The sequence below is a fragment of the Argentina anserina genome, chromosome 1 (assembly GCF_933775445.1).
Source record: "Argentina anserina chromosome 1, drPotAnse1.1, whole genome shotgun sequence".
In the NCBI taxonomy this organism is placed as follows: Eukaryota; Viridiplantae; Streptophyta; class Magnoliopsida; order Rosales; family Rosaceae; genus Argentina; species Argentina anserina.
In genome coordinates this window covers 7,855,064-7,875,305 of record NC_065872.1, presented here as the reverse complement: position 1 = coordinate 7,875,305, position 20,242 = coordinate 7,855,064, and the positions used below count along the sequence as shown (strand labels likewise).

At 36.9% G+C, this 20,242-nt stretch overlaps 1 protein-coding gene and 1 long non-coding RNA gene across 4 annotated transcripts; both read left to right on the top strand.

Annotated features, from left to right (window-relative positions):
- Positions 1 to 2,695: 2,695 nt before the first annotated feature.
- Positions 2,696 to 6,260, top strand: LOC126786344 (uncharacterized). Of its 3 annotated transcripts, XM_050512152.1 has the most exons (7): positions 2,697 to 3,169; positions 3,890 to 4,122; positions 4,201 to 4,459; positions 5,232 to 5,411; positions 5,513 to 5,668; positions 5,812 to 5,979; positions 6,066 to 6,260. In XM_050512152.1, the coding sequence occupies exons 1-6, from the start codon at positions 3,140 to 3,142 to the stop codon at positions 5,977 to 5,979; spliced, it is 1,026 nt and encodes a 341-aa protein (XP_050368109.1). In that variant the 5' UTR covers positions 2,697 to 3,139; the 3' UTR covers positions 6,066 to 6,260. The 3 variants fall into 3 exon arrangements, with proteins under 3 accessions (XP_050368117.1, XP_050368109.1, XP_050368100.1); XM_050512160.1 differs by having other exon boundaries at positions 2,696 to 3,169; positions 4,339 to 4,459; positions 5,812 to 6,260; XM_050512143.1 differs by having other exon boundaries at positions 2,698 to 3,169; positions 5,812 to 6,260.
- A 4,681-nt stretch (positions 6,261 to 10,941) lies between these two features.
- On the top strand, positions 10,942 to 17,431 carry LOC126798653 (uncharacterized). The gene is made up of 3 exons (XR_007672553.1): positions 10,942 to 11,108; positions 15,931 to 16,176; positions 17,020 to 17,431. It is a non-coding gene; the product is annotated as an uncharacterized LOC126798653 (long non-coding RNA).
- Positions 17,432 to 20,242: the final 2,811 nt, after the last annotated feature.

Genomic DNA, 20,242 nt, shown 5'->3' with positions numbered 1-20,242 from the left:
AAAAATGCCGATTTGTACCCTAAATTTGGCTGAAATTGTCAATTTGCACCCCGAACTTGTATTTGAGTCAATTTACCTCCTAAACTTAGTAAAAATTGCCGATTTATACCCTGAACTTGTATTTGAGTCAATTTACCTCCTAAACTTGGTAAAAATTGCCGATTTGCACCACATCCGTTAAATTTAACTGTTTCTATCCAATTTTGGGTCACATGTCATGCACATGAGGGGTAATGTTGTCATTTTCTATATATATTTTTCTTTAAAATAAATAAAAATATTCTTTAAAATGAGGATTATTTTGTTAATTAAATTATTTATTTACATTTTTTTTCTACATACTTAACCCTACTTTGAATTATATATTCAACATATCCACCCATTCAAATATAGTGTGTTGGGTATAAATATATTTTTATATGTACACATTGTTGTAGGAGGAACAAAACGAGAATAATAACGACGTAATAGAACAGAACGTAACCGTTTATTGATTGATAATGAGGCCAATATATATGCATTACATAACCACAATCCTGTAGGATTCGGAGTCCTAATCTATTACAGAGATGCGAATCTATCTCTAACAGGAAACCTAATAAGACTAAGACACACACAATGGTAGAATAATAATTCTCTCGGAACACACATTTATTTTTAATTTTCAATGTATTTATTTATTTATATTTTTCTAATATCTTTTAACATACCATATCACATAAAATAATAAATATATAAATCAATAACATGTTTCGAAAAAACAAACATTGTAGCAAGTGTTCCTCTTAAGTAATTTTATTAATTTATTTTCATTATTAAATATGAATAAATATATAATGACAATACTGCCCCTTAAATGCATGACATGTGACTTAAAATTGGATTGAAAACATTAAATTTAACGGATAGGGTGCAAATCAGCAATTTTTACTAAGTTTAGGTGGTAAATTGACTCAAATGCAAGTTCGGGGTGTAAATCGGTAATTTTTACCAAGTTTATGAGGTAAATTGACTCAAATACAAGTTCAGGGTGCAAATTGACAATTTCAGCCAAGTTTGGGGTGCAAATCGACATTTTTGCCTTAATAAAATTCTCTCATAACAATTTGGGTAGTAAAAATTGATTCTCTTGTTGTATTAAACACTTTAAAAATTTCCATAAAAAATACTTTTAAAATTTTCTCAAATTTACTAGCCGCACCTCTATTTTATAGTTATTTGATGGTTACTTAGATCAATATCAGTATCAATTAGAGGTGGATGTTAGTAACGACTTGCCCAACAGTTGTTAGGAGAAAAAAAAAGGGGGGGGCCCAAGCTAAAATTTTTTATCCACTGCGTAATTTTTTTTTTACAATCTAAGCCGAGTTCCTAGTTACCTTACTTTGTTATGACCTAACAAGGCAGACCTCATAAATAAACACACGTGTTTGGACTTTTTATTGTTCTTCTTGTTCTTCTTCTCAATTTACATGGCTATTTTTCCAAAAACTTATGTTGCTCTCTTTTGCACGACTAAAGTTCTTCTATCACTTTGCATTAAAAAATGAATGAAAAAGAGAATGAGATAAAATAAAATTCAACTTAAATTAAGAATACATTCAACTGTTCTTCATATTAATTCTTATTTGATTGATTTATCTTATTTAATTCTTACTGATATAAGTTTTTATTGATGAGTAGTTTGTAAAATTGTTTTTTTAGCTTATCAAGAGTTTACATTACGAATTTTTTCCCGCTTAGGTAACTTTTGAACATTAGATCCGCCAATGGTATCAATTAGGAACATAGGATGGGTGCTTCCAAATTGATCTCAAGTAACTAATGCACATGTACTTGTGCTCCAATATTATCTATGTTTGAGTAGTATATAATTGCACCCACATTTGTTTGTTACATAACTAATCTACATGTGTGCGGACATTATTTTGGTGATAATCAACATCAATGAATCACAATCTACTGTAGGGTGTAGAGTAGTTTGACATCCAAAAAGAAAACGTTTTGATGCCTAATTGTCGACATCTTTAGGTCTCCATCTCTTCTGTTAGGTTTTTGATACAAGGGATCCTTTCAAGAGCTCCAAAAGCTTCCAAACTATGAAACTACCGTGTAAAGAGGGACTAGTTGCAAATAATGTGGATACACCACACCATATCCGGCAAAAATAAAAAAGAATCCTAAACTACAGTATTGATGAGTTTTACCTTTTCTCTATTAACACCCCATGTATCTTTGCAATGATGATGATGATGATATTATTTACACGCCATTTTTCTCTATTCATGTACCAAAATTAAAGAATGACACATTTACACGGATGTGTGAGTAGAGAATTTAGGTGTGTGAATATCATCGCTTAGGTGTTATATCAAAGCACTAATTTAGCAGTTCAATACTCTAAATCTCATCCAACCTTAACTATAGATTAACTAAAGAAATTTAGATCGAATTGGCATCTTTTCATTTAAATAGTGTAAGTAGTAAAGCATCTTTTCTAAGCAAAGTTCTCAAGTGGATTTTCAAAAAAAAGTTCTCAATTAGGTATTTTAATTTTGATTATACTATTTTTTGTTGGATAACTATTTTAATTTAAAAACAAAAACAAAATAATAATTTATTGCTAATCGCCTAATCTACAGATTCCATCTCAATCAAACACTAGTCAAAGTCTACAAAGGAAAACGAGAGCTTCACTCGGTCCTCAAGTTCTGTGCTCTCGTTTGGTGTTTCACTTGGGACTTTGGAATAACCGGAGTACACGGCATGCAGTTTGGTTTGATTTAGATTTTTAGATTTGAGATGGAGCTACACAATTGAAGAAACATATTTCAAAGCTCGGATCTTTCTTACCAAATAGAAACAAAGAAAACCCAGTCAATGACCGAGAGGGAGAGCCAAAGAGCCACCTAGTATCCTAGGTCCCTTTGTTGTGTACTACTTGGCTTCTGTTTTGTTCTTTTTTTGGGCGGCCAAAAAGCTCAAATACCCAAGCCAGCTTCTCTCTCTCTCCTTCTCTATCTGACTCACTGGTCTCCATTAGCAGCTGTGTGTTTAGGTTGGGGATGAACCGTTGTGCCTGCTGAACTCGGTTCTGGGGCTCTTGTTTGCTTTGTGTATCTCTGTTTCTGGTGAAGCAATGGCGGAATACATCTGGGTTATCAACAAGGTGCTGTCTTTTTTCTGGTTTCTTTTCCTTTGTTTTGTTGTTTGGTACTTTTCAAGTTCACTTTTTTGTTTGAATTAAAGTAGTGGGTTTGCTCAAGGTGCTGTTTTTGCTTTTACTATTCTGTTGTTTGAATTGAGAAGAGTGAAAAGAAGTTGGGTGTCTGAAATGAGATGTGTTCTGGAAGCACAGATGGGGGGCTATCTTCGTTTTCCTTTCTCCAGTTTCTTTTTTGGTTAGTTTATTCGGAAAGGTGTTAGCTTTTAGTTTTGTGGTTGATTTCTGGATGTGGAAGAATAATGTGGATGGATTTGAATGATAAACTTTACCGCTTGATGCTTGTTGGATCTGGTTTCTCATGTCTTGAACTTATTTGTAATCAAGTTTCTGTGTTTTTATGATTAGTCCCATTTGAAACCCAGTTAGATTTGTATTTCTCTGACTGTGTTATGTGTTCTGAGTTAGTAGTAGAGCTGATATTGAGTGGTTTCATGGATTTCTAGATTAAATTGTTGTTGCTATTGTTACTCAAAGGAATCTGCACTGGTGCTCTTCTAGTTACTATATGGACTTAGTATTAAGCATTGTTGTTACGTGTTATTGTTGCTGAGAGAACCATTGTGATACTACATTTGAGCATGTTCATTACTACCTTTCCGTAATCTCCCTTTCTGGAAGTTTTTATATCAACTCTCCCTTCTTCGTCACCCTTTTGATTGACAGGAAAGTTTGATTATCAAGCCGGCTCCCAAGAACTCTCCTTTGTTTCTGAGAATGATAGTCTTAATGTTTGCAATGGTCTTTGGAGTTTATATCTGCTCGATATGTCTAAAGCAGATCAGTGTGGAAACTATGACTAAACTCGAAAACATCAAAGTCGTTGGAAGGCCTCCTCATGAAACCAAACTATCAGATATTCCTTTAATGCATTATCCAATGCCGGAAACTTTTAGCAGGTAACTTAATACCTGTACATTTCCCTTCTAATGTTGAGAATCTACAGCCTTCTGATCGCTAGTTTTGTCTATTTCTAGGGCTGACTGTGCACGTAATCCTGTAAGATTCTTCGCAATCTTATCAATGCAAAGATCAGGAAGTGGATGGTTTGAAAGCCTACTAAATAGTCACAAGAATGTTAGTTCTAATGGAGAAATATTTTCCGTCAAGAATAGGAGGGCAAATATTTCTTCAATTGTACAGACCCTAGATAAAGTTTACAATTTGGACTGGTACAGTAGCGCTTCCAAGAATGAGTGCTCTGCAGCAACTGGCTTCAAGTGGATGCTTAATCAGGTACAGAATGTCCTTTTCAGGCATATTGTTGTCTTCTATTGTGCTAGTTGATTATTGAAAAATTTCTTCTTAGTGAAAACTGAAAAGTAGTAAATATTGTTTAAGAATGCACATCATGTTGCCAGTCAAAAATTTGGTTTTAACTACATGCTTGTTTTTCATCCAGTAAGTCTCTAATATGTAATAAGTTTGTCTATGATCTGACTTGATGGATAATTTACTCTTCTAATATCCTTTAAGTAATTGTTACTGCTTAATCTGCCTGGTTAAGTTGTTTCCTTCGCTCTCGATTATGAACTTGTGTGATTTCTCCTGATCTGTCAGGACTCTTGATTGATTCCTGTTCTTTATCATATATCGACATTATACATATCATCAAATTTACAGAGAGAAGCCAGATGAGTATTGAAAGACATCCTTAAAGTTTGCAATATAGTCCAAATTCAGATATTACGTTGCTTTGCTAACTGTAATGTTCCTTCATCATAGGTATACTACTATATAATAATATTGAATCCTTGAAGGAAATGTATGCGTGATTGCCAAAGTTTCTGAAGCAATTAACTAGGTTAGATATGAAGTTTTATATGGGAGACAGTCGACCGCTAACTTAGGCAGGGATACATAAGCACATAAAAAGGGCTGTCTGTGTTTGGTGTGTGAAATATGCATAAAATTCTCCTCTCCTTCCCTCTCCCTCTATTTTCTGTTCTCATAAATTTCTTGATTGGGGAAGCTGTGGAAGATCTTAATTAATTTATGGGTGTTGCAGGGATTAATGGACCACCATGAAGAAATTGTAGAATACTTCAATCGCAGGGGAGTTTCTGCGATATTTCTCTTTCGAAGAAATTTATTGCGCAGAATGGTCTCAGTCATTGCTAATTCTTATGATCGGTATGCAAAGCTATTGAATGGAACACACAAGGCACATGTACATTCAGCAAAAGAGGTACCCCTCTCTTTCTATACATATTTTTATGCCCATATTTCTTCCTAGCCCTCCAACATTCATGATACTGAATCTTAGCGGGTGACTTCTCGTATATACAGGCCGATACACTGTCAAAGTACAAGCCTATTATCAATTGCACAAAGTTGATTACAGATCTTAAAGAAATGGAGTTGACAGCTGCAAAGGCCATAGAGTACTTCAATAGCACCAGACACATCGTAGTGTATTATGAAGATATTGTCAAAAACCTCACTGTGAGGATCTTTCTTATAGTCATTAAGTGTTATTTCCTCGTCTTTCCATATTTTCACTAATCATTTAAGTACAGCCATTATTCACTTGGAGACAACTAGAATCTGACTCTATACATCTACTGAGGGTCATATTTCTTGTTCAGGTCTTAAAAGATGTTGAAGAGTTCCTCAGACTTCCTAAGAAGAGATTAAAAAGCCATCAAGTGAAAATACACAACGGACCATTGGCGGACCATATAAGAAACTGGGATGACGTCAAGACGACGCTTACGGGAACACCATATGAAGATTTTCTACACGCGGACTATTAGGTGTAGTCCTCTACTAACTAATTTAAGTCTGGTGTAAATATCCACTCGAGTTCTATATTCTTACCCTAGAAGGCAGAATCTGACAGGAATCACAGGATATTGCCCCTGCTGTTAATATTTTTGGCTACAATACTGCTTGGTGTTTCGATCCTTGTTTCATCAACGAGTTGTTGATGTGTCATGTGCTAATTCACGCCATGTTTCTCTTTGTATTTACCAGAAAAGCGCATTGTATATGTTCAGCTAAATATTGTGAGTGAATGTGCAATTCTTTAACTTGGGTTTTTTCAAGTCTCTGTCTCTCGTATATATCATGCTAGTATTTTTTTTTTTGTTGAGAATGAAAACCATGCTAGTACTTAGGTTAATGTGACTTTTGATATCCTTAAAAAAAAGACGATATACAGGTAGTATTTCTCCATTTTCCATTAGTGTAGTACCTATATGTGGGCTGAGTCCACAAATTATATGATAGGATGCATTTGGCCCAAAGGTGAAGGTTTGTTACAAGATGATGTTCTAGGGGAGAAATTAGTAAAATTACTACGTATTTGAAGAAATATTTGAGCAACTTGAAGCTTTTAAGACATACATGCCACCGATTCAACGTTCATTCGGATTTCGGAACATTGAGGGGAGATTCAGGATGGGAAGTGGAGAAATAAAATTCTGTGGTGAGAAACTGTGAATGAAATTAAATAGTATATCCAATGGGCAAGTGTGGGGTTATAAAAAAGATGACTTTCGAGCTCTCGAATTAATAACGGTCGATGAATAATTAATGAGAGCTGACATGAATATTCAGTAGAAAGTTAATACGAAATCAAAACGGTCGACAAGTAAATGTTCTATAACGGTCGGCGAGTAAATACAACGTAGTTTTCGACAATTAAATGCTTTTTGGAGATTAAATGAAGTATAACCGACGATGGTTAATGAGTCTAAAACTGTCGAAGAGTAAATTGAACGAGTAATGGAGTAATAAATGCACTCAATGCCAACCCATGGAACTACACCTATAAAAGCGAGATGAAGATACAAAGGTAAACCATTTCATCCGACTATTCTCACTTGACATATATTAGAGGGTTTCTAATTTGAGCGTCGGAGAGTTTTGTGTAGGTACTCCCCCTCGCTCTGGACGAGTTCATAGTTGATGTTGAGGTTATAGTCGTCAACCTGGTAAAGAGTGGCGTTGATAGTACAGTCAACACTGAGTTAAGTCAATGAAAGTTCGAAAGTTATAACGGTTCTCAACGAAATTTTCCCCTCCAACAGCAGTGGCTTTCTCAGTTTGTATATTTGTGAATGTGAATCATTTCTGTTTGGCGATCACTTTGACATATATGTTTCAGCCCTAATAATGTGATCAGAAAAGGAATAAATATGTAGTTCACGCATCTGATGTATCTACCTATGTATATCGACTCAGTAAGTGATTGATGCATTGTTGAATCTACGAGACTTCGTCACTACATAAATAATGCATATCTCACTTTTCCTTTAATTTGTGGAAGAGATGATCCTTCCTATGAGCGTATATGAACTCAATCATCAAGTAAACAATACATTACATGAGATGCATGCAGATACATGTCCAGCCGAGCAACTTGTAATTAATTTCTTGCTTTGTTACTTCAATTTGTGGGTGGTCGATACAATCCCTCGAAGAGATCATGCACCACACATTTTTCGTCTATAAAGAGGTTCATCTGGCTATGGCAGTATTATCAATCAGCAATTAACAGCTTTAATATATCTCTTCAACCAGTACAGTTTCAATATGAGATTTATTGAAGCTGGCATTATAGGATCTGTTGCAGAATAAAGCATTCTATATAACATATCGTAATAAGAATCTTTGCGATTCGCATGAAGATACTCACCTTCTTGTGAGGAGAGGAGACAGAAGAACAGTAGGGTTTGTTCAGAGTTCATGGTAGGCATGCGAGGTTGGATGGGGGCCTGTTCGAAGCTACCTAGGGTTAGGGGAGCTTTTATAAACACATGGGACAACTGGAAAGCTATACTAACAGACAACAAGATTAGTACTATAATGTAAGAAGCTCTTTGTACATTGTTAAAACTATAGCCGCTAAAACTTCCAGTACTTGACAATTGTCAGGGTGTTTGACTGGAACTACTCTTCAACCTTTTCTGCGAAGAAGAATAATATTGGTGAAGAACAAATTATAATGATTAATGAAGATGCAACCACTAACCATGGTTAGAAAAGTTTTGATTTTTCAAACTGAGAATAGTGGAGAATCAGAACCAGTGGTCGATCTGGCCTCCATGGGCCTTTCGTTTGTTTTTGTTGCTTCTTCAACTTGTAATTCTATAGTTATAGAAATAGTACTTCTGTACTACGATTGATTACTTTACGCTTTTTTTTTTGGTCAATACATTGATTACTTTACGCTTAGTGATCTATATGAGCATAAGTTTGAAAAGATTGGGTGGTTGTGAAAAAATTTATAAGAGTCCGCACGGCCACACCAGGTAGCTAATAATATTTTTTTGGCTGTACGCCTGTACTGCACCGGCCCTAGGAGAAATATAAAGAGCTTAATTAGGGAGATAGAAAGATTTTGTAAATGGACGGTTTGCTTGCCCATGCAAGTAGTTAACAGATCATCTTAAAACCCCAAATTTATACACAGTGTTTGTTGAGCTGTGCGCGCTCTATGTATTGTTTCACCATGCTTTTAGTATAGTAGGTTAACTGTACTGGCTGGGGTAAATATTGAAAACAATCAAAACATGAGAACTTAATTCTTGATCTATCGGTTTTCGATTTTCCTTGTCAAATATTATGGGGTGATGGGAATTATATATGGGGCCAGAGTCAAGCTTGCATCGAATGATCGAATAGAAAATTCAAGTGTTACAATTCCTAAGACTTCGATATGCATCCAAGTGTTGATAGCAAAATTTTACACAACCTAATGATCTCAATCTAACCCTACTCTTTGTCATCGATCGGTAAATCCAGAGAGAGAGAGAGAGAGAGAGAGAGAGAGAGAGAGAGAGAGAGAGAGAGAGCACCATCTTAAATTATTTCTCAGGTAGTTTGAACTTGGGAGAATCTGATTGGTTGGGATTTCAGCCCTAGTGGAGCTCTCAGCTCTATATATACTCACAGAGAGGGAAGTTTTTAAGCAATCACAGCTGATTCAAGGCAGGGTTTAATTGCTACACTACTCTACAGCAATAACTTGCCTGCATCGATCATTCTTGCGTATTTAGCTACCTAGTTGATCTAAATTCTAGCCAACATTCTTAATTAGTTACTCAGTTTCAATATTTCAGTTTTTACCTTTGCTCTCTAAGCAGCTCCTCGATCCGCATTATGGCCTTAAGCAAGTCAACTTTCATTGGTTGCTCTATATTTCTGCCTCTACTTATAATCTTGACCTGGGAAATTCAGTCAATTGAAGCAAGGCCCTTGGTTGATACGAGCGAGCTCCGAACAGCTGATCAATACAAATCAGCGGTTCACCACTTGACTGAATATGAAAAAGTGATCGTATCTCACCCAACCTCAGTTTCACCACCACAAAGTGAGGTTACTGGTGCAGCACAGCCCCCTCCTCCCGCCCATGGCATAGTAGACTTCAGGCCCACGGCTCCAGGTCACAGCCCCGGTGTTGGACATTCCACACACAACTAGCTCTAGGGCTTGCATGAGTTGCTTCCAATATCCTTATGCATGAGAGCCACATTGACACATTGTGTTTTTAAGCCGTCATTTCCGTAATTAATCTGTTAGATTCCACGCAAGAAGTTTGTAGTTTGTACAAATTTGTTTTAAATTAAAGTTGTAATTGGCTGGTTAATTATAAATGAAATTTGTGGATTTCAATAGTTTTTTTCGCATCTGTATATTATCACCTCAATAGTGCTGTCAAATTAAAGTATATAATGTATGCTATACTATTACTTTAATTTACAATGATACTATAGTCTAATTAGGGATAAATTAATAATGTATATACCTAAGGAATAATTGATTGTTTGATTCTATTTTTTTTTAAATAAGGGTAAGTGTGGCTCCCCTCAAGCCTTCATTAATGAAACTATCGAATACAATAGGGGGACTTGAAGCCTAAACCCCTGATTACAAAGACCTGACATAATATCAAATATCCTTACAAACAACTACCCAACAAAGCACCAACCAGTAAAAAGTACTACACAAACAACGACTCTATTTGCTTTCGACCAGCAATGACATAGAGAAGACATCTAATGTCTAATAAAACAGTTCTCCAACTATATTACCGCCGGAATAACCCGACGAAACTTAGTATCATCTTACCGCTAGGAGATAACGCTCATTTAACAAACTGGCGACACTCACCTAGAGCAACAAATACCAAGGTGCAGAAACCTACACAAGGCATATCTTTCCCTACCTTAAAAAAATAGGGTATTATTCGTGACAAAGAGTCACGTTTTAGCAAAACTAAGTAACAATAAAACATAAATGAAAAATAGAAATAGTTTAGGATCAAAGCTAAAGCCCAGGCCCAAGTCCAAACTAGAGGCCAGACCCAAAACTTGTTACCAACAAGCCCAAGTCTTTTGCTGCAGAGGCAGCAAGCATGACAGAGCTTTCCCGTCGGCACCTCCCAAGACGATCTGACACCGGCATCAGCCTTCCAAGACACCAACCATCTTGCCGCATCCCTCTCCCTCAACCATGACCCAAACCCGCCAAACCAGATTAGGACAACCCGATCCTTAGCGTCGAGGCGTAAAAGGCGCATTCCAAGACACAAAAAACATGTTGAAGTGTGTTTTAGAGCGCAAAAGGCGCAGGCTCAATTTTTTTTATATAGACAATTAAATGAAAAAAGGGCAACTATGTTGCACATGGTCTTTTGGGTTTTGAGAGACAGAGGCCACATTTCTTTCTTGCACTCTTACGTCTCCTCTTCTCCTCTATTTTGCCACAAATCTCATCTTCTTGAAATTTTCTCAAAGACGATTCCGTCAAGACTCAAGACTCTCCTCTGTTGGGCTCTCCACATCATTCAATCTCTTGGTCTCCACCTACAAAGTCTCCCTACCTGCACGAACATCTCATCAGTCTCCTCCTCTCAATTTCTTGATTGGAATTTAAGGTAAGAAACTAAACATTTCTAGTTGGGTATATGGATTAATGACTATAATTGATAGATTTTGTATTCCCAACTCATATGGTCATAAGTATATATCGAGTTTAGAAATCTGATGTAATTTAGTCGAACCCTAAATTGAAATTTAGAATTCTAGTGAAGCTTGTAATCATTGTTTAATAATTGAATTTAGATTAGGCAAATATTGACATGATTTTCTAATATTAATTATGAATCTGTATGAATATGAATTTAGGATGAAATTTATGCTCATTTTTTTTCATAATTGAATTTCAGTACTTATGTTAAATATTAATTAATCATAATAAGTAGTGTTATTTATATAAAGATAGGTATAATGAATTGTTCTTGTTTTATTTTATATTTCAATACTACTTAGTACTTTGATATATGGATTTATGTTATGTAATGCATGTGACGTTGGATTAATTGCATGGTTTTGATATGTATTTGTTATGAAGGAATAACAATTTATCATGTTTATTTTGGTTACAAATCATGTTATAAGCATAAGATTAATGAATGTACAAGTATATGGTTTTTATTCATAAGACTTACGTCTTTTGTCTCAAGGCTTACGCCTTTGTGAGGCTCTTCCGAAAATGTTTTGGCTACGCCTTAGCCTTTTAAAACATTGCTTGTATGATCACAGTTAGAATTCTGGATCTGAGAGCTAGCATGCATGGTTTGCTTCTGCAGTTTTTGGCTATAGGTAGTTTATCGATTGATTTAATTTGGCGCTGATAAATTGGTTTCTATTAATAAGTATATGGCTTAGTTTTCTTATTTAGACTTGTAACGAACGAGCCGGTCTTTTTAACTGTAGTACTCGCCAGCTAGCTGGTTTTGCAGGCCAAACACTATTTGTAGTAGCTTAGTTTACAATCAGATTGGATTCTTTTTACTTAGCATAGAACTTTAACTTCTCTGATGAGATAAAAAAATGCTGGAACGATTTCATTGAAAGAGAGGAAAAGAAGCAATACAAACAAAGGCTAGCGGCCTGCCTAATTAAGCAGAAGCAAACTAAGGACAAGAAAGCAACCTAAAGCAAGAAATCAAGAAAAATAACCCAACAACAAAGAAAACTAAAGAGGAAGCAACAGCAGAAGCATTGGGGAGGACCAGGAAGTCCGTCGCTTCTCAGTACTTGCAAGAGGGAGGTTCAAAACTTCAAATTAGTAGAATCAGATAAGTAATCCCTTATTCCAATTCCAGAGAGGAAGAAGCCAAACTTACTATCCACATTATTCAATCATAGTCCATGTCCTGATAAAGGAGCTAATTTAATCAGCATGCATCATGTATGCATTTCTTTAGTAAGCATACATGCATTCCCACACATGAATGCCAGAGGCCGATCTCAGAGAGAGCGGACCCAACGGATGCTGGGTAAGTTTCTATTGGGTTATGATAATATTCTTTTTTCCCGCCGGGTAAAATCTCAAATCAATCTACGTATCTTATGGTACCATATACCTTTTCATTAGGCCGTGTGTTTAGTACCATTTTGAATGGTTAGTTCACGTGAGATAGGCATGCTTTTAGAAGCATTATAATGGAGCTAAATGGTCATAAAACTTTCGTATTCTGGATATGCACCTACTTTCGTATTCTGGAGCTCAGTCCTCAATGTCCTGGTCTCTCACACTTAATGTTTGTTGATGACACCATTTTGTTCACCAAGGCCTCGGTTTCAAATTGCAGAGTGTTGAAGTCAATTTTGGATACTTACTGTGAAGCTTCAGGTCAGGCAGTAAACCTTGGCAAGTCATCAGTATATTTCTCTGCTAACTCTCCTATTGAGGTTCATGAAATGGTTGATGAGGAGCTGCAAATTCCAATCAGTGTTCAGCCGGGCATTTATCTTGGTCTCCCAACCATTTGGGAAAACTCTAAGAAAAGCGCGATGGCTTACATTCGTGAAAGGATTAACCAGAAGATTCAAGGTTGGAAGGCTAATATCCTTTCTCAAGCGGGAAGAGAAGTCCTCATCAAAGCCGTGGCTATGGCTGTCCCGGCTTATCCAATGTCTATTTTTCTTCTCCCTAAGACATTGTGTAAGTCAATTAACTCGGATTTGTCCAAATTCGGGGGGGGGGGGGGGGGGGGTTTAACGAGACTAAGGAGAAAATGCTTTGGAAGAAGTGGGATGATCTTTGTAAAGGGAAGTTTGAGGGTGGCCTCGGGTTCAAAAATATGTAGGCTTATAATCTAGCTCTCCTTGCTAAGCATTGTTGGCGGCTGGTGAACAATCATACATCTTTATGGGCTCGTGTTCTAAAAGCAAGATATTTTCCTCATGAAATTTTCTTGAAGGCAAGAAAGGGTCAATGCCGTCTTGGATTTGGAATAGCTTACTGGCAGGGAGAGACTCAATTGTGGAGGAGTCGATTTGGAGAGTTGGTAATGGAAGAAGCATAGATGTTTGGGTTGATAGGTGGATCCCAAATGGCAAGGGGGGTCATATTGTCCCCACGGATACGTCTAATAGATTTACTCCTTTGTTGGTTACGAATTTGCTCGATAGTCAGAGGAATTGGACTATAGCTCATTTGAAAGGTTTTCTCAATGATATGGATTGGTGTTCCATTAATGCTATTCCGGTTGGTGATGAGCAGGAGAAGGACATACTTGTGTGGCCTCACTCCAAGAGTGGTTTATACTCTGCAAAAAGTGGGTACAAGACGATTTTTGATGAGATGAGGAAAGGTTATGTGAAGCATTGCATGCCTTCTACGTCTCATTGTATTGATCCCAAGGTCTGGAAGGCTATTTGGCAACCAGGTTTCATTCCAAAACTCTCAAATTTCTTGTGGCGTGCTCTTTCTAATGCTTTATCTACAAATTGGTGCATTTTCAAAAGAAAAATTATTCCTAGCCTGGCTTGTGAGTTATGTGGTGAGCAACAAGAAACGGTGGAGCATTGTTTACTACTATGCCCGTGGACTGCGACAGTATGGTTTGGAAGTAATCTTGGTTATGTTCCTGACAAAGCCTCAATTTTCACTCTTGATACATGGTTGCTTGCTATGCAAAAAAAGTTTAATACTTTAGGGGAAGATTCTTCTAAGCTCTTCCTTCTTGTGTGTTGTCACCTATGGGAAATTTGGAAGCAAATGTGTAAAGCTGTAATAAAAAAGATTGCTCCAGATCCTACTGCCACAATTGATAGGATTCAAAGCAGTTTTTCAGAGTGGTTTGCAGCTTAGCCTATTCTGGTGAATGACAGGGAGGGGAATGATACGGTTGCTTCATGGCTGCCTCCTCCTCCTAACTTTGTCAAAGTAAATTTTGATGCAGCTTGGAAGTCCACGCACCCTAACAGTGAGATAGGGGTGGTTATTCGTGACTTTAGGGGTGAGTGCATTGCAGGTGCAAGTGTTTTGAGCTCCCACAATTCGGCGGTGAAGGCAGAGTCGAATGCCGCTTTGTTAGGGCTTGAAAAGGCAGCTAATCTAAGTGTTAGGAAGGTTGTGGTGGAAGTGGACTACAAAGAAGTCATAAATGCTCTAAGGGGTGATGTATGTGCTAATTGGAGGTCAGTGCTTTTTTTAAGGAAGGTGCTTCAGTTGAGCTCTTTGTTTGAGGAAGTTTTCTGGAATTGCATTCCGCGTAATGCTAACCGCATTGCTGATGCCGCGGCAAAGCTTGCAATTGAGAAGTTGTGCTCTATGGAGTGGGCTAATACGCCCCCAACTTCCCTCTCTTCGGTGTTGAGGAACGATGGTTTGCCGTGTCCTCATTAAGCCATGTTGTTCTCTTTGCTAGTTACTTTGTCTAGTTAGTTTCTTGTTGCTTTCTTGTTTTTGTTGTTTGGGTTTTTGCCTCCTCTTTTAATGATTTTTCAGTGAATTGCCTCCTCATTATATATGCAACTATACGCAACTACGTAAGAAGTGTATGCAACTATAATTTATCACCATTTTCGCACGAGTTGGGTGCTTTGGGTGGTTTCAATTTGAAAAATGGTAGCCAACGCCTTATCGTATTAGGCATAGTAATATCAAGGAAAACTACATCTGGATATAAGTTGAGGATGATAAAAATGAGTTTTGGATTTCTACAACGTTAGCGTTCTCTGACCAAATTAATTGGTAGCACTTTTCAATCTCTTGAAGTTGTGTCTTAGTGTAGATGTTATTGACTCTTTAAAATTACATTTCTTATCTACTTTGTACATTACGTAATAAATATATACTGACTTATTACTGTTTTTGATGAATATTTTCCGCTCACCTAACTTTCAGAGGCTAGATCCGTGATTGATCAATGCGTTTCGATATAAGCATGCACATCGATGAGGCTAGTCATCTCAGATCGACTATCGCAAATGGAGCTAATATCACTTAATTTTCTATTTAATTTAAAATAAAAAGGCATGTACATCATGTAGCTCTGTGTTCTAACTGTTCTTCCGGACGTACATTAATTGTTGGCGCCTACTGCCGGCCTTATCAAACACCGAGTTTACACTTTAATTACAGTTCCGACTAGTCTTTAAAACAATTTCACACCTTAGTGCGTAACCTTACTAAATTTAGTATCGTTCACATTTTCTTCACGTACTGTTCACTGCACATTTCCTTTTGTTTTTTTACCGAAAGTTTGAATGCATGCTTGTGCTTTCAGATGAATGACTTAGTGAATAATTAATAGATCAATTATAACTTAATGCTGTTTGATTAATTACATGCATGTGATGTCATAATCCCATTTTTTCCCCTTTCTCCGCACCCGCGTCTTTAAAGGCGAAAATTTCATTCCGACCTAACCCGACTTTTCCGGTCAACTCCGGCGGTTTCAGGTGACCGGGCCGACCCAGATAGCTTCATCTTCTCTTTGTGCACCTCCCTGTGGTGGTGGATCGTGGAGTAGCACGCCAGTTTCCACGCATCGAAGCCCGGAAGCGACCCGGATACCCGTCGGTGACCCGGTTGTGTTTTTCAATTTTTCGGCGATCTCCGGCGAGTTTAGGCTTCACCACCGGTCTCAAACTCTTTGTCTCAACATCGTCAACAACTCCTCCAAAGGTTTTGAGCTAAATCGAAAGGTAAGAACTCGAATCAAGAATTTTCAATTCTAGGGTTCATGATTTGGGATTTTTCGGAAATTCCGAAATTGGAGGTTTTAAGCTTTGATTTAGACTTTGTTGTGAATTAGAAAGTTATTAGGAATGTCATTTAGATTGTGTTGGTGAAATTTGGTGGTCATTGGTGGCGATCGGTAAACAGTGGCGCCGCATGAACAATGTTCATGAATAGTACTATGAACAGTGGTTATAAACAATACTCGATAGACAGTAAATGTGAACAGTGTTTACTAAACAGTAAATAGTATTATAATTATGAATTTAATTTGTATTGTCACCATAGTCGTTGCATCACTAGTTTATAAAAATTATTTTAAAAATATGTTTTGGTTTAAATTACATGAACTTGATCGTCTACGGTTCATGGGTAAGTGAAACGCTATTTTAATAAATGATTTTGAAAAGGTTTTTTGTGATTATGGACTATGTTGAATGTGAGTAAATCTCACTATGACGAGTCTACCCTTGGTGGTGACTCATATTTACGTTTTCTTAAAAAATATCGAACTATGACATGTATATAATATAGTGGGTTGTGTATGTGTATAAAATGGTAAATACGATACATATATATGAGTTGTTATATTATATACTGTTACATTCTTATTTCCAAATGAATTATATTGTGGCAACTATATTTATTTTATGTGAGCAAGAGTTGCTTGTTGTAGTACAATAACATGAGTGGATTGTTATTGTACGTGGTTTTAGCATTGAGTTTTGTTAAAACGTTTTATGTCTTCGGACGTGTTTTTTCTGTCTTCGGACGTGTGTTATGTCTTCGGACGTGTTTTCTGTCTTCAGACTAGTATTCGGACGTGTTGGCATGTCGGAACCGAGCCTTGGTCGGACGAAAGTTACGATACAGTTAGAGCTCTAGTCTGTCTGCCGGTGTACTGCATGAGGAGTAACATATGGGTTACCAGCTTATGAGTACCCATATTTTTGGGATTTTTGGGTGACAGATGGATTGCCCAATGCCCGGCAGTGTACTGCACGAGGGGTAACGGATGAGAACCTGGGTCTCATGAGTACCCGTATTATAAATGTAATTGGGTAAACAGATGGGTTGCCTGATTTCTCATAAGCACTTATATTTTCAGATATTATTGGACAACCAGATGGGCCGTCCTGTGACTCATGAGTGCATTTATAATTGATTGTTTCAGTATTTACTGTCGTATTACTATGCATGTTATTTTGTTATTTTACTCATACGAGCTGCAAAGCTTACCGTGTTTGTGTTTCCAATCTCGGTGCACCTATTCGATGGTGTAGGGGATAGTTCTGCATATGTGGATTAGCATAATTAGAGGGCTTTCGCTGAAGATTGTCGAAGATTTTTTTCTGCTGTTTGTGGTGAGGATTGAGTGAATTTTACATTTTCATTGGTTGTGTATTATTTTAGTCGAATGAGTCATGATGTGGACTCAGTTTCGATACACTGTTATGATAAGATGATTTGAATATACTTGATATTGTTTTAAAGTTTTTATAGTTTCAAATTCGAATTTTTACCATTTAAAATTCGAGATCGTGTGAGATGTGAGGTTTCACTGACATCTCTATCATCATTAACAAAACATATCCTCCCCTCTTTTTTCCTAGTGAACGAAAAAGATATACTCCCTTGATTCTTGAACAATGCACACCGCACGTTGTTCATTTTATATCAGTATTTTGAGACTGTCGAGCGCAACTTTGTGCACTACATGAATCAACTGAATCAAGTGCGCTTTTGATCTGGGGAGGGCTCTCTGAAAGGCTTCCTCAGAGCGTGGAACGAATAACAGCTAAGCCCTTTTACAAGATTCTCCATTTCTGTTAATTCCATACAAAATGGAGCTCAGTGGAAGCATGGGGGCTCATCATTTGCTTCAGCTTGCTTGACTCTATTAGTCTTCAAAAGGCGATTAGTTGAATCCATTTGTTTAATCTGAGACAAACTACAGTGGTCGGGACCCGGCCTCCACAGCTCTGGGGTTTAGTTAGCGACTGCACCTTGACTTGATTATATTTTATTCTTTGACCATGAGAATTTTGTTTTTTTGTTTTTTGCAGCCATGACTCAATGAGAAACTTCAAAAAAAAAAAAAAAACAAAACCACATAAGGGATCATAGCGTAAACCACTGGTTGTGTCATCTGGCAAAATTTGGGATGTACGTATGATGTTCATTTCTCCACTAGTGATCGATATCAATTTCTCAATCCGAAGCTCAAAAGTTTGGTCATTAGGAGAAAACAAAACTTGATCTATATTACTTCATGTTTAGATTGAAGAGTTGGATTGGATAATCTGGTTTAAATTTATAAAATTCATCAAAAGAAATATTGTAAACACACATTAATTAGCTTGCAGTAAACATTCGCGTACTTAATTCTTTCTCGAAACCAAAAGCTTGATATTGCGATTATATTTATCTTGATCTTATATATTTCTAATATATAAATATATATACAAATTAAAGTGGCTAAAGATGAAATAGCTACTTTTGAAGTAAAAGAAAGAAAAGCAACAACTGAAGTGGTAGAGTCTGAGTCAAAAAGAGGATTCCTCACTTCTTTCTCTCATTCAAAACTGTGTATGAGACTTTTATCTTGCACAACTTCTAAGTGATAAAAGAAAGAAGAATTCTGAAATGAAATGTTCCAAATGTTTCTGTAATTTGCTTCCATTGGACCATTTGTATCTATATGCATTAGGATCCCGATTCATGGACGAATCTATAATATAGTATATCATTCGTGTCTCTGTTACAACACAGCAAAACAAAATGGTTCAAATGTGAGAAAAAAGAACAACAAAATTTAGGTTGTACACTCTGGGATTGTAGTTCACTCGATCAGAGCACCACCCTGTCAAGCGTTCTCTAGGATAAGAGGAGGTCATTCTTAACCTTATGACGGAAGCTAGAAAAAAGGATCGTATCTTCGGGGTACGGTAAACTGATTGACTATGTTGGATACAAAACCAAAGCGCCTACCCGGGCGGTTGGGAGTCGGATGCGGATTCAGCAGCCTAAATCATCATTCTACAGTTTTTCTTGATTTGATACTCTTCCCACTATAGAGTTTCCTAATATGTGTTTAAGAAGTCCCTAATCTATTCTATCAGTACTACTAGCGAGCTAATATGCTGCTAACAGTAGTGAAAAACTGGTCTTTATTAAGCTCCCCTTTTTACCTAGCATAATAACTAACAGGATTAGAAGACTAGCAGTTCCACTAATAGGATAAGAGCGGATCCTTTATATCGCCACTCAGCCTGCAACCGAGAATACTTTTCAACGAGCATTCTTCGGGACAGAGGCAGTCATTACAGTGATCCGTCCTTGTGTTTCATATCTTCCTCGGCGTCAGGAAGAATAGTGAAGAACGTTTTAAGCCTGTCAACCAGCTATAGGAAACTTTACAGGTGTGGGTTCCAACCTGACGACAATTGTCTATAGAAAGGAGTTTTGATTATACTTGTCCCGCCATCAATCTAAATGCTTACAAAATTTAAAATATAATTATTGCAATTTGCAAGAGAACTACTGCCACTCTACTATATATATGTGTATAATGACCCAAAATTACTCGTTTTAGACAGCACGAACCTTACTTTTCAATAGTGGTTCCGGATTATATGAGGTGAATGAGCAAACTATCATATATATATCGGAAGCAAGTCAAACTTATTATCATATAATCATACAGCAATCCAACTAAAATTCCATAACAGAAAGAAAGTACTGGCTCCCGGGTCAATCTTTAATGGTTATCACTAACCACTTAGATTCGGTCAAATTTTCGGCGGCATCATGTAAACCATCCATGATGGTCACTAGCTTTCCATCAAGATAGTGGTATTTAGAAATTATTTCTTCAAATGCACGAATGCCACAGATTGATATAGTACGTAGTGCTGCTTGTACTTATTATGCACGCGCAAGAAGTATATTGATTAGCTAGATTAGATTCGCAAGATCAAAACAACGATATGTATGATACGATATTCTTTTTAGCAAAATAGAGTCGCAATC